The sequence below is a fragment of the Nelumbo lutea genome, chromosome 8 (assembly GCF_056320005.1).
Source record: "Nelumbo lutea isolate HS-2025 chromosome 8, American lotus-T2T, whole genome shotgun sequence".
In the NCBI taxonomy this organism is placed as follows: domain Eukaryota; kingdom Viridiplantae; phylum Streptophyta; class Magnoliopsida; order Proteales; family Nelumbonaceae; genus Nelumbo; species Nelumbo lutea.
Window position 1 is genome coordinate 49,235,817 of NC_142691.1, and position 15,911 is coordinate 49,251,727.

General features: G+C 33.8%; 1 protein-coding gene across 1 annotated transcript; it reads right to left on the reverse strand.

The window, feature by feature from the left end:
* Nucleotides 1-8,728: 8,728 nt before the first annotated feature.
* LOC148844083 (uncharacterized) lies at nucleotides 8,729-9,646 on the reverse strand. The gene has a single exon (XM_088959499.1). It carries the CDS (start codon nucleotides 9,644-9,646, stop codon nucleotides 8,729-8,731), a length of 918 nt encoding a protein of 305 aa, XP_088815625.1.
* Between the last annotated feature and the right edge of the window lie 6,265 nt (nucleotides 9,647-15,911).

Below are 15,911 nucleotides of genomic sequence, written 5' to 3' on the forward strand. Positions count from 1 at the left end.
ACTTGTGAATGGAGAGTTCAAAAGGCATTTCAATCCTCAGAAAAATTGTAGAAAACACTGTGTATTAAGGGTAGAACCTAGGTTTATTGGAGGAAATTAGAGAACCCACATATGGGAATAGGGCCTAGACCTGTTCACATGTGTCTTGTTTGATACCAGAGTCACGCACCATCAGATGGGTGCTAGACTCCTAACTGTAAGATCAGCTAGACAAAGATCTGCATTCAAAAAGGTTATAACTTAAAACCATTACCATATTCGATTTGGCAAATGAATAAAATTTTTTTCAAAGACTAAATATAAATCCAATTGTTAAAATATCATTTTATTATTGTAATTTCTTATGGTGATATAGTTTAAGCTCATCCCATGGTGGGGTCTGATTCTTAAAACATATTGTTTATCTCTTTGCGGGTCTCATCATATGTTGCTAATGGGAAGAAGCGAAAGAAATCTTAGATGGTTCAAAATTATAGATTGTTTGTTGTGTGTAACTGGGAGCAAGAGTTAAGACCAGATCAACCTTGGTTAGCTGAGAAAGCATGGATTGGAGAGAAGTGCCAGAAATCAACCAGCTAAACAATGTCATACCGTGTGCTCTTTAACATTCATGTTTAGGAGAGAGAGAGGGAGAGAGAGAGAGAGAGAATGCATCGATTTGTCAAAATAAGTCTTGTGATGTGGAGTTGGAGAATGCATGGATTTGTCAAAGTGGGATGAATCCAACAATCCTGCAAAATTTTCTCATCAATCAAACACTGAGAAACAAATTCCACAGGATAACCGGTCTCAGCAACCAAACACAGGTGACAATATTGAGAAAAAAAAAATTCCCTTCTCATTTGTTTGCAATGTAATTTCACTTGCACTAGTGTAAATGCAGGGGGTGCAAATGGATAAAGTATAAAATAGGAGGTACAATGATGTAATCCCCACACTATAGGAAATAGATCAGTAGAGGTAGGAGTAAGTTTGTATTTGGGAGGAGTGTCGTAGGACTAAATGATGTAGTCCCCACTTTATATGAGGGGAAACAAAGATAGGATAAAGGTGGTAAAAATTTGACATTGGTTTTTTAGAAGCAGAATTTGCACTACAAATGGGTGAAAATGGAACAAAAGAAAGGTGCATGTAAACCTTGAATCAGGTAAGAGTGCAAAGCATAGTTATGAATGGATGTGAAACAGGACAAGGTGCAAATTAATTTTGTATCTGGTTTTGATTTGAGAGAAATTTTCTTACCACACTAATAGCATGAGCGAGGTCAGGTCTTATACATACCATAACATACCTCTCCTAAGATAGCTAGAACTTCTTATTTTTCTTGTGACAATGGATTCCCATACCGAGAATCTATTTTTCCAGTCGTAAATCCTCTATAGAAAGGGCTTGCTCAACTCCTTTTGATAACTTTTCAATCATCTTGGCCTCATGTTCTACCATAAATTATTCAAACTTATTGTACCGCTAGGAGAATCTTCTTCAATCTGCCTCGGTTAGGTAGATTTTCTTAATGGATGTTCAATAGGAGGTTTAGAGGATGCTTGCTCTTTAGGCATTGAGTTGTTACTTGAACTTTCTCCTTGTAATGATTCATGATCAATTTTCCCCAAGCCCTATCTTTTCTACCTTTTCAAGGTCTTCAACAGTCTAATCCTCGAAGAAGATAGCATCCTTGCTTGTAATAGTTTTGTGGTCAAATGGGTCCCATAGTCTATAGCCAAATTCTTTATGCCCGTAGCTTTGGACTTGCTATCAAGCTTGGACCTAACATCTTTGGGAATATGACAAACGTCATCTAGATTTTCCTCTCCAAACTCCTTCAAGAACATCACAATTTAAAGCAGTTGAGGGAAAGAGACTGATCAAACCCACAATAGTCTTCATGGCTTTTCCTTAAAAAGGCTTAGGTAATTTCGAGTGAGAAAGCATGCACCTGATACTATCTATAATATTCTAAGCTTGCTCAACTCTTCTTCAATTCTGCTAACATTAGGATGGGATCGGGAGGGCAAGCTAATGAAAATCCTAGCTATGTTCTTTAGAGAATAATCCTTTGCATTGGGCAAAGAATGGTGCTCTGAAAACCCTTCGATTGATCAATTTATAGTGACAAATACAAGGTCAATGAGAGGAGAGACAAAGAGAATCTTAGGGGTTGGGAATGATGATCATGTGTATGCAAATAATGAACATATATATGTGATGTTAGTATTGTATTGATTATTCTCTCTACTACATAATTCTGTCACTGTTTTGGTTGACAAGTCTCAACATTACCAAGCGATGTTGATCTCCTTGTCTCCCATTACACCATCCCTCTCTATTGAAAAACTGCATTTGTAAGCAACCAAAATGCCTAATAGAACAACAATACATGTGCAATTAAGGAAGAAAATGAGAAAAAAAGAGAAGAAATAAGCTATTTGACTTCTTGCTGTTGAACCATTATGAAGAGAATATAATCTTTTCATCTTAAGCTCTCATGTGGGAGAACAAGGCACTGACATGCTACTCGTGCATGCATATAAAATATTTAGTCTTTCCATCTTCATCTTCATTTACACATTTCTATCCTCTTGAATCTCTATAGACCTCAAATAAATTTATAATTAATGGGTCATTAGTACAGACCGTGCCCAACGGAGCGGAGTCGCAACGACGATCGTGTGCCTGGAGATGAGGGAAATTTGCAGATTGAAACAATATAACCCAATAGGAATAATGGTGAATGGCAGGGTAGTCACATGGTTATCATCACACGTTCTCTCCTTTCTTTCTCTGGAACGTTTTGCATGGTCTCAAGGATCGATGCTATCATGTACCCACCCTCCATTGATCTGCCCAATTGAAAACTATGGATGAGCCTTCTTCCCCAAATAAGGCTTCATCCTGTATCAAATCCAGAAATGGAGATTTTTTTCGTTTTTATTGATTGATTTCAATCCCCAAATAAGCTGCACCTTGATCCAAATTATGGGATTTTAGAATTGAAGCTTTACTTTAACGTGGACTTTGATGCAAATTATAACTGAAACTTCCTCTATCGCAGCTGTCTATTCACATTAGGGCTCTGAGCATTTGGTTTATTTTATTAAAAACTGGACCAAATAAATACAAAAATTTAAAACCAGAGTTTTAAATGAAAAATCAAACTGACCCAAACTTGACTACCTTCGTCAATACAAGATAAAAGTTTATGACTTCAGCCTTCAATTGGTTATGAGTTATTTTCTGATCAAATGTTATGGGTTTTAGAGGTATAAATCGGGCCGTGCCACCCACGGCCCAGCACGACTTTTGACCGGTGCCCAATGGTACGGCACAACAGCCCACGGGCCGTACCAGGCCCGGCATGATGATCCGTGTCGTGTTGGGACTGGGGTTTGAAGTCCACAGGCCAGCAGTCCAGCATGGCAAGACACAATCAAACGGGACGTGCCGCCCATGGCCCGCATGTCGGCACAGCCCATATATACTATTTATATATATATATATATATATAATTTTTATATATTTTATATATTTATATATATATATAATATATTTATATAAATTATAATTATATAACAATATATAGTATATAATATATTAATAAAATAAACAATTATTTTGAATTTTATTATACTAATTTATTTAATTATTGTATACATCAAAATTCATATAAAATTAAATATTTAAGTTATTTTCAATTTTTTTAAATAAATAGACAAAAATAATTTTAACCCGGACCATGGCCTGACTTGGGCCAAGGCTTAGCCCATGGGCCAGCTCAGCCCATGGCACGACATGGGCCCACACAGGCCTGGGCTGTGGGCCATTCTGGGCCCACCCCCAAAATTTTCACTAGGGAGGGCAACCATTTTTGAAATATTGAAAGGGGAGTTGAGAAAGGCCGCAGGTCACATTTGAACCAATAACCATTTTATCGGAAAAATCAATTCAAACAACATGGTCCAGATGCATGGATTGAGATTAGAAAGATAGACATGTAAAAAATAAAAATGGAGACCAACAAAAGTAGCATTTATAATATTTTTATGCACGAGTGACTTGTTTTCTCCATTGCGGCAAAACAATCCAAACATAAAACACAGGCAACATCTTGACTCTGATTCTAAAATCTGAAGTGTACATTTTATTGAGTAAAGTTTTAAAATCATATATAATTTTACCAGGAGGAGAGTAAAGGCTGTATTCTGATATGGTTTGCAACCCGTAAGCTGAATATGGATCAGGTCCGTACAATGCGCCAATTCTTCTACCACAAATTATTATGAAATTTTACCTTTAGTCTCAACTTATTTTGGAGCGGATTTATGAAGTGGATCGCAACAAAGAATTCAAGACACAACCATAATACTTTATCTTGATTGAGAAGAAGGGCTTTTGCATCTTTTTCTTTTGTTCTCCATATATTCTTTTTATTATTAGTAGTAATTAAGCACATGCTTTACACATGAGAAATTTTTCTTCATATTAATTACTTAAATTTTAGATATATCATAGTTAAGATAGAAATTGAAATTTAACAAAAGTAGCAATATGATTAAAAATCAACTTAAATATTTATTATTCAATTATGACATCATGGGTTTCTTGGAAAAGTTGGACCATTAACCCACCATCTAGATAAGAAAATAACATTGTTTTTTTATTAGTTTTAAATTAGGAAAAATTATAGTTAGAATCAGCTGTATATTTGAAACTAGGCTACAAGTTGGTCCATAAACCTACATAACTTTGACAACCGGCTCTACATTTCAAATCATAAAAACCCTTGCTATGTCATCGGAGGCTTATGTGGTTGTTGCCAACATGGGACTCTTAATCCATGTTGGACAACAAAATGCTTATACTAAAATTGCCCTTTAATGTTGAGTAATTGAAAAATAAAAAAAAAATAAAAAATAAAAAAAGATTTTTAGTCTCTCTCTCTCACCATCTCACTCACAATTATCTTTATCTGCTCAATGACTATGTGATTTGAAAATAAATAAAAATGGTTTGTGGTTTCTATATTTATGTTTTCTATATCAATTTCTCTCACACACACTCTCTCTCTCTACCTATCGTTCTCCCTCAATCTCTCATTTTCTTTCTTGGTTGATCTATCATTCTCCCTTAATTTCTATCATTCTCCTTTAGTTTCTCTCTCGCTCCTTCTCTTGTTTGTTTTATTTTCTAAGGCACTTATATGGTATTAATCAAATCTTATAAAAGAACATGAAACCAACTTTGTATGATTCAAAAGTTATTATACCAATTTGATAAAAATTTACAAGAAATTCTTGGCTATGAAATTTATACCAACTAGAGAACAATAGAAATTGAGGGAGAAAGAGATATTGAATGAGAGGGAGAGGGAGGGAGAAGAATGAGAACAATTGAGGGAGAACAATAGAGAGAGAGGTTTTGATTTGGTTATAGATCGAAACTGAGAGAGTGGGAGAGACAGAGGGAGTGGTAGATTGAGAGATGACTATGAGAGTGAGAGAGAAGGGAGGGAGAATGAGAGACAGAGGAAGTGGGAGAGAAACTGAAAACCTATTTTCGGTATAGGATTTTTGTTGTGTCCAATATGGACTAAAAGATCCATATTGGCAATACTCACATAAGCCTCCGATGACATGGCAAGGGTTTTTATAATTTGAAATGTAGAGTTGGTTGTTAGAGCTTTGTTAGTTTCTGGACCATCCTACAACCTAATTTAAAATGTACAACCGACTTTGATTATAATTGTCCCTTTAAATTATATGTCATTTACATTATATAAAACATTTTTTACTTTTCACACATAATTTTTGTTTGTCTATGGTATCATTTGACTCAAACCACTAACCCACCATCTAAAAATAAAAGTTGTTTGATTTATAGGTTGGTATTAAATTTTGTATTACATTTCCATCATTGATAAAATTATTTCTTATGTGTATAAAACTTGTTTTTGTTTAATATAATGAATGCACAATATTAGAAATGTATCCAATATTTTATATTTTTATAAATATATAACATTAGATATGTGCCCAAAATTATCTCTATCTTTTTTTTTATTTTTGTGATTCTTTGTATTTTCTATTTTTAAAAAATTTATTATTTGACTATGACATCATTTAATTTCTAGGTAGATTTTGAATTTGGCATTCCATTTTCATCATTAATAAAAATACTTCTTACATTTCATACTTATTTGTTTTTTAATTTGTTATTATTTAATTATGTCATTATTTATTAATCTATTTAACCCCAAATGGTCAAATTACTTGCCCACCACTGGGAGGGAAGAAAATGGTTTTGTTTTCAAATTAATTTTCAAAATATTTATTTTTATACTATTAAAATTAATATTGTGGATTTAATTACAAGAATTTAATGATGAGAAAATATATCTTAAATATAGGATTTAATGAGAGAAAATAGGAAAATATTTTTATTTCCAATTGGTTTTAAATTTTACATTCTATTTGCATCATTAATAAAAACATCTCTTATTTATCATACTTATTATTGTTTAATATGTATATTAAAAATGTTTCCATTTTTTTTAATTTCTATTTTTTCATTTTATCTATTTTTTAATTTTATTATTTAGTCGTGGCAACATGGATTAACCCATTTGACCCAAAATGATTTAATTTCTTATTACCACCTAGATGAAAATACTATTTTTGCTATGTAGATTTTAAAAGTATAAGCTTTTATTTTATTGGAATTATTAATTTATTAAGTATGGATTTAATTAATAGAACTTAATTATGAGAAAAACAAAAATGACTTAAATATATGATTCAATGAATATTGGTGCAAGTTAATAACTTAAATGTTGGATTAAATGAGAGAGAATTGAATGAATTAAATATCTTTAAATTACCTCTTTTCAACTCATTTAATATCAAGAACCAATTACCCTATTTGCCCTCCTTTTTATCAATAAATTTAAATATAAAGGGATAAATTTTGTCCTTAGAAAATTCCAGAAATATTCTTGAGGCCATTAGTGCTTTTTAAAGTAGTATAGGTCAATGTTTTTGAACCACCGTTGACCCAGACGGTCGGACCGTTCGGCCCAGAAATCGTCCAAGCAACCGGTTTCGTTTCACCCCTAACCCGTTCTTGGGTCAAAAACCGTTGACTTTGTCAGAAAACCACTGACCCAGGTAATCAAACCGTTGACTCGTTTGACCTGGACAATGGTTCACAGTATAAAGATGCAAAGAAACACACGCTCAGATTTGTGAAAGAAGAAGAAGAAGAGGAGGAGGTTGCAGAGAATCTCTCAGATTCAGATCTAAGATCTATGTGTTTCCGCTACTTCGCCATCATCATCGTCGTTGCCATTATTGTTGCCAGTGACGTCGAACCATCCTCCTCTCTTTTTTTCTTCTTCCCTCCTCTTTCTTCCCTCCTTCCTTTCCTTTCTCTTCTTTTCTTTTTGTCCTTTATCCTTCCTTACTTTCTTTCTTTTTTTCCTTCTCAGCCAACATCTCTTCTTCACTCCAGTTCTCGTTTCTCAAATTTCATATGAAATATTTGCCCTAACCCTAATATACAAACCATCCGAACTGTTTGACCTAGATGGTTGAACCACTGACCCGGAAACATCTCTTCTTCACTCCAGTTCTCGTTTCTCAAATTTCATATGAAATATTTGCCCTAACCCTAATATACAAACCATCCGAACTGTTTGACCTAGATGGTTGAACCACTGACCCGGAAACCGGTAGCTAGAACAGTTCCATTTCTGGGTCAGTTTTTAAAACCTTGGTATAGATAGATTTAAAGTAGTATAAATATTGTCCATGCTTCAATATTTGCTATAATTGGAGGTTCATGATAGCTAGATTCAACTATCTCTCATAAATTTACTAACATAAACTGAGCCTTTATTTGAAGAATCCTATTATCAAAGTACTCACCATAAAAAAAAAAAGAAAAAAAAAAATTGAAACTAAACTTGGAGAGTAATTGAGGATCGAATCAAACTTGGAGCGTAATTGAAGAAACTTTCTTGTTTAATTCTCCCACATTCGTAGTTGTTTCTCATAAATTACAAATTAATGTTCAACAAATACATTCTGTGGAATTAAACAGAAGGTTTTGTAGCCTTCCGAAGGAGAGAGAGAGCTATACAGTTAGAATTGTAGCTTTGGAAGACATGCTACCCAAAGAAAAGGCCTCAATATGCCTCATCACATAAAAGATGGCAAATTCTCATGGAATTAGATTAGTTGAATTCAAAGTTCATATTATTGTTATAGCTTCAATTCCTCAATTAATTAATTTTGGTTTACCAGAAAATATAAGCTCCATATCAAAAAATAAATAAATAGCAACTAGAAAAGAAAGGAAATACATTCCATAGAAAGTTGACAAATTCTGGGGAAATTTGATGTTTTTTTTGGTAATTCAATTTATATCCTGAAAGAATGTCAAAAAAAGAAAAAAATAGACTGAAACTCATCGAAAATTTTCAGCAGCTCGTTGAATTAAAATCGATATTAGTGCACTGAAAAAATAAATCAAAAGAATAAAAGAACCAATTATTGTCAAACAATTGTATTGCATTATCTTGTAATGATGGACTATAGACTTTCATTGATGATGTGTATCAATAAGCTACAAAGCCGTAGCTTTTAAAACATATGATATAACCCGTTGGCAAAATCCTTTAAAATGTAGATGCCAACCATGGGTCAGATTTTGGGAAAATTGCAGGAAGAAATGTTTAGTAAGCCAATATGTTAAGGAGGGTGACTCTCATCTGGATTAAGTGCCTAAACATGCACTCCAAACCACTCTCTAGATCTTCAATGGTGACTTCCAAACTATCCAACCTTGTCTTTGCTTTTTCCACCTTCTCAATATCACAATCTTTCCTTGAAATTCTCTTGCTTATAGCATGGATCGCAGCATCAATACTCTCTACCTCATTCTTATTCTGATTGCCTTCATAAGTTGTCTGCTCTTTGTGCACAAATTTTGAAACCAATATCCACGCACTAGATTTCCGCTTTGACATGGACACGGACATGAATGTCAAGAGTGAATGGAAGATGGAGATGGTGATAACACACACTTGTTTTAGTACTCTAGCAACCATTGATAGATGGTCTTCTACACCAATCAGTGGAGAAGATCCAAGTTTGTTTTCCATTTGCTTCAATGCTTCTAGGCCCTTGATAATATCCTTCTTCATCTTCTTTCTTGCAGAGATGAAAGCATTTATGCAGAATTGGAGGCTTGACTCTTCAGTACCTTTTCTTCTACGAAGACCAGATTGGAGATCTTGAACGCTTTGTTTCATCTGCAACAGCAGGTCCCTTGTAGTTCCACACACGTCCACCAATTTGACAGATGCATCTAGAACTTCAGAAACCCATTTCTGGTCTGGAAACTGGAAGAGGGCTTGTTGCGTGGAAGGCAAGTGAAGAAGATCCTTGACGCATTCATACACATCTCCAAGGCCAGAAAGACCAACACATATGGTCTCTGCCTTTGAGCTGGATGTCGACAATTCCTCCCAAGCCTTTAATTTGTTCAACTCGTCGTCGATCGTAGAAGTGACAGGGTGTGATCTGGCAGGCAAACTATTTGAACGAACATGATAACAGTTCTCAGATTTTTCAAGACAATAACCAGCCATTGTTTTTCTCTCAATGTGAAGCTAGAAATTCAAAATCTTCTGCGGTGCAAAAGTTTCTGGTTCGATCATCTATTTATAACCAAGATTAAACATAAAAAAATACAGATGAGTGGAGGCAAGAAGAATCTTTGGAAATTGGCATCCTTACTACTTCCACGTGAATAGCAAGTAAATTTAATGTGATTCTTCCTCTATATTCGGTTATGTTGTCACAATGTTGGCCAGCAATCTCTTTTTTTTTTCGAATGGTGAAATTATTAACCATGGAATTTTGACGTTGATATGATATAGGTCCACTTCTATCCTTGTCTGCACAGCCATGACGCTATACTCTGTGCAGATCTCACAATTTCTTCTTTAACAATTCCTTCACATGCAGCTGTCTGTTCAAATTATCTAACTTGACCCATCAGTAATAACTAATAATACTGAGAAATTAAATCAAATAGTTTATTCTAGATGTAAATGTTGAGATCTCGAAGAATATAGAAAGATAGAGAAGATGGAGAGCGACAAAATTAGCATTTATTATATTTGTATGCACGAGTGGCTTGTTATCAGCTGGTCTCCATTGATGCAAAACAAAACAATAAATATAAAAGAAAAAAGACTGGCCGATATTTTGGTTCCGATTAAATATTATGAGTTGTATTACTGGCCGAGGGAGACCAACAGTTAGCTGAGGGGTGGGGATTCAGATATAGTGCTCTTTCCTTTAGCGCCGTCGTATGCTCTTGTGAGTTAATTATGACGTAGGGAAATTTTTTCTTTGTTTTCAAAAAAATGGACTTGGGGGCAGATATAGGTTTTGGGATTTTACAACCCGTTCAAGTATGGACAGGATATGGTATTAGGTTAAACCCAACCTTTTCCGTCTTGCATGTTGTTGGAAGGCATATGAAAGTAATGTATTATGTGTTGAGTTTAATAATATTTTGAATTTTACGTGAAAGATAATTGATATATATATTATGTATTTCTTTTTGCATATTTTAATTAAATAATTAGAAACTTTTATGTTTGTTTATGTTATTTTACAAATCTACCTAACGTATTGGGTGAAAACAAAAATAGGCCTACACCAAGTAGAAAAAACTATATACATTTTACAAAAAGAACCAAGAGGAAAGAAAGCACCAACACCATACTAATTCAAGTTCCCCTCAAACCAAAATATTATCTCTTCCTATCTTTGTCACTTAGTGGTGGCAATTGGGCAGGTTGGGTTGGGTTTCGTTTAGGTTGAGCTTCAACTCAGTCCATCTAACCCGCCAACCCATTAATGACCCAATTATATAAAATTAAATGGGTTGGATTCAACCCAAATCCGCCTTTACTCAATCCAATCCGCCCAAACCCATTAGTCTTATATTTATGTACTTAAAACTAAAAACTAGTTCCCACTTAATAAACAAGTTGGTCATAGCTTGGTGGTAATAGTAGTTGTTATTTACTTAAGTGTTGAAGGTTCAAACCATAATACATGCATATTATTTTTACATAAGTGACAGCCATTGACTATGTTCGGATTTTAGGTTTGACCGAACCATTTACATTCAAATCGGTTAAACCAACTTGAACAATCTAACTAGAGTTGTCTTCAAGATAATCACATCAAGAGTGGTTGAACCATTTGGATTAGGATCAGTTCGGTCAGACCAGATTGGATAGGTTCAGTCAATAGCAGATTGACTCAAACCGGCCCATATCATGTTGTGCACGGGTCAAGGACCAAATCGACTAGTTTGAAGCAGTGCAAGGGGCATGTCAATCCAAATCCAGATGATGTTGCACATATTCGGATCGGATTTATTTGGATTTATGTCAATTTGCGTGAAGTGGGTTGATTCAAGGAAAACTAATTTTAGTAATTAATTAATGCATTACTTATAAATTATTTCACTCAAATGAAGAAAGTTAAAAGAAAAATGCCAAGGAATTCATACTTGTATGAATTGTATTTTTAGTAGTTAACCGAAAGGTTATCCACAACCCAACCCAATCCATTCCATTTAAATTGACCCAATGAGTAATCAACCCATTTCCAACCCGCCAAATAAATGGGCGGGTTAAATTGGATAGATACTGGGTGGATTGGATGGGTTCAACGGATTGGGTGAAAAATTTCCACACCTATTATCACCTCTATCTCTCCCTCTTATGTTTTCGAGGCCTCATTATTATTGTAAACTGAACTAGAAGCAGGGAGGTCAACAGAGTTCTCATCATCACTATTAGATTATGGCCCACTTAGGAACTAGCTCTTCAAACAATTCACACGAAATTTTACCAACCTACAAATTAGATGGATGTGTCAGGCTAGGAATGCATCTCTGGATTCAAAAACATCACCTCTTTCTTCTTTCCATTTCAAAGAATCTTGCTATAAAGGAGTTATACGCTTAACAACTGAGTCCACCGAAACTCTAGGTTGAGGAGAGACTGGTTTCTTTATTCTCCTGTGACTCTCTCTTTTCGAAAGCGCTCTAAGTCAAGAATACAACCCAGTAAGCAACTTATTAAATGTTGCAACATATCAGAGAAATTAATGTTGAGTTTTTCCTCATGAGGAGTTGGCCTCATCAAGGACAATGGACATTGCCGTATAGCCACGGTATATTAATCGTTGCTAATTAAAAATTTTATTGCAACACGTTTATTTTGTATTGTTGCCATAAATTGCTATAGCAATGATTTTATCCATGGTTATAAAATATGGGCTATTGATGAACAAGTAGAAATAGCAATGGTTTCAAGTAAAACAATCGTTAAAAGTATTAACTATTCTTTTGTATTGCCATGGGGATTTTTACATTAATGGTATTTATAAAATTCATATAGCAACGGTTATGGTTAAAAACCGATGCCGTAGAATTGTCGTTACAAAGTATAACTGTTCTTAAAACTGCTATTGTATGGCACTTTTAGCAATGGTTTTATCAAATCATTGCTACAGTTTTTTTCCCTTTTAATTTTTGAATTAATGCCATTACAAAAAAAATTAATTTCACCTATATGATAAAACCTGTACAAACTTACTCAAAATATTCATAGTAGTATTTGTTCAATACACATATTTAATAAATTTTTTATCACCAAAAAATAAAAAAGAATTAACAAAATTTTCCTCATTGCATCTGAATAATTGCTTATATGCATGTGCATCATATTCAAGACCTTCTCTTTTGATCATAAAGTTCAGTTTGTCAATTTCAACAAAAATGAATACATAAGAATTGATGTCAATAATTATCTATATAAATTAAATTATGTAAGAGTTTTATATGCATTATATATATACTTACCATTGATTTAACCCATGCAATGTGAGATCAATTGCATTTCCAAGAGTTTCCATATTACCACATTTCCTCAACAAAACTAAGTTATTAATCATTACTGATTTTAAGGATATCTCACACCATCCATGACCAAGTGCTTCATCACCCACCACATATTTAGGATCTTCATTAACAAGTATACCTCTTGTCACCTTTTTCTTACCATATCCTTGTTAAAGAGCTTCACATGTTTTAATGCATACACAATAAATCATTTTAGGATTATAATAATATTTTTCAAGAGAAATAACATTTATTTTATTATACTAAGAATACCTCATCCAAATTTTCATTTGCATGTCAAATGAATTATTGTTGCCCACATGTGAAGAAATGCTCCCAACTTGTAGTTCCTAACGGTTAATGGCATAGATATTAAATATTGTTTACTTATAATAAATTAATATTTTATAACCATACATTTACCTCATATGGGGTTACCACTACATTATAACTACTAACAGAGAAATGCATTTGGTGTGGAGAATCCAAAGGAACATTTTCAACATTTTGGGCCTTGATTAAAATAAACAAGTATCATAATCATATATTGTCAATCCAATTGGTATATGTATAAATAATTTAGTTATTGTAAGAAATAATACTTATTTGTCTACCTAGCACGAGATTCCTTAATTCAGAAAAATTTGTTGCCATATTTTTCATTTTGCCCTCTAAGTCATTGATTTTGTCTTTTAATTGTCAATTTTTAATCTCCAATTCCATATTCAAGACATGTCTCGTTAGTTCAGATCCCCATAAATCTGTTGGAGTTGGACCTGATCCCATCAAGTGCACTCGATCACGCCTTTCTAGTTCACCGATGACTTAAGAAAAAATATCATCTTGGGCGATAGTACTTCTTCTCTCTAAAAATCCATCATTATTTTGTTGAGAGGATGCAAGCTCATTAACTTTGACTACAATATATTAATTAAACTATTTATTTTATAAAATTATATGCAATGTTAAAAAACACCAGAAATAAAAAAAATCCAAGTATATACCATAATCTCTATAGATGCATCATCGATAGGTCTGCCATCCTCACAATTATGCGTTTTTTTTAAAGAGTAGCCCTATCTAATACTTCTCTAAACCTCTTCTTCCTATTTTCATATATACAACATTAATACCTTCTGGATAGCAAATTAATTTTGATGGTTAGCCGGAAAATATAAAATTGAAATTTAACTCTTTGCGAATCAGTGCTAAACTTTTTGTTCCTGTACAAGGGTCAGATCAGTAAAAGGGTCATCCAAAAATATTCAAGATTTTTTGAGCATGCTGAAGAAGCAGAGGAAGAAGAGGTAACCTATGACTTTAAACCTATTGACTATTATTTTTGCTGGCCATTTGATTTCTTGTACTATTTTCATTGAAAATGCGTATGAAGCTTCCTTTTGTGATTTCTAATCGTTTGTACATGTAGAGATATTGTTGATTGGGTTCGTAAGGTTGTTGTAATCAGAGTACACTACAGAGATAAATTGGACTAAAGCTTATGGAGTTCCTAAGGCTGTTGCTTGGGTCAATGATGAACTTAGGAAAGGAACTGTGCTATAACCGGAGTTTGTTGGATTTATTTGTTGGGTTTTATCTAAGGAAAATCAGCATTGTTGATTAGTGTAAATGAAGGCTTCGAATCTATTGCTATGCAATTGGTGATCAGACATTAGAGGTAATCATACTTATTGGAATGGAATCTGATACAAAGTTTCCCATTTCCATTAAGACAATTATTTAATCATGTGAATACATAGACAAATACTCAATCATATCTGGTTGATGCAAAGACCTGTTGAATTTCGGTTTCTTTTCTCCCCCCATTACTGATAGCAAAGACTACTGAATAGATTGGATCAATAGAATAGCATGAGTCACATTCATCGATGAATACCCTTGATCTGAACTTTAATGCATGTTTTAGCCTTAAACACTGAGACCACTTTAATGCATGTTAGTCAAGGGATTTGAAATTTTCTTAATAAATTAATATACTTCGATTTTTTTTGGGTAGAATTTAATAAATTAATAAGTTCTGCTGACTTTTACTTAGTTGTATTTTCACAAGTTGCAACTTGGGATCTGCTTCAGCTAAAGCCCCCTCTAGCCTGTTCACCATATTTCACTATCAAATCTTGTAAATTTTCTATGAAATTCATGAATAGTTTGGCCAGTTCCAAACTGTAAGAACTGGAGTACCAAGAGCCATACCATCTACCTGTAAGAACTGGAGACCAACATTCTTAATGACTTGTCAGGATGAGGCTGACCCAAATGGGTTGGTTTAACAATCCAGGCTTAGTTGGTCTATGTTTAATTGTTAGTTTGGGTTTGCTATAGAGAAACTTAGTTGGTCTATAGTAGGCAAAGATACAGCTCTGGTTGCACTCAAGCCCTCTTGCTTGTTTGCTTGTCAACTAGTAATTGGGAAAATAGTGCATAAATGCATTTCTTTTTAGTGTGGTGAAGATAGGTATACATTTTTTTGTGCGTGTAAACTTGTTCATCCAAAAGGTATCCATTCATTGAAAGATAAAGATCCACTGAGATCAGTTCTGACTTTTGCTTAGTTGATGGCGCCGGTGAGTAAACTATTGGACGGCATCTGAGAAGAAGACGATGCTCAATTGCCTTCCTCGATAAAAGTTTTTCAGTTTCCTTTTTCAGTAGAGTCGTACTTATTTAGTGAGACCCCGCGTCCCAAAAATTAAGAGCACATTTCTCATCCCATCTCACCATTTCGCCCAAAAAAATGTGGGGAAATAAAAATTTTTTAAAAATATTCATATTTTCCCATTTCATTTGCACAAACCAAAAATACTGTAAAAGTAATAAAACTATGATACTAAAGCTACTAATCAATAATGTGTACACCTCAAAATCATATTTTAGAGTCAGATTTGGCCATTGTTTCTTGT

Bases quoted from the DNA above. Each gene is read 5' to 3' on its own strand.
- LOC148844083 (XM_088959499.1), bottom strand. From the start codon at position 9,646: ATGGCTGGTTATTGTCTTGAAAAATCTGAGAACTGTTATCATGTTCGT.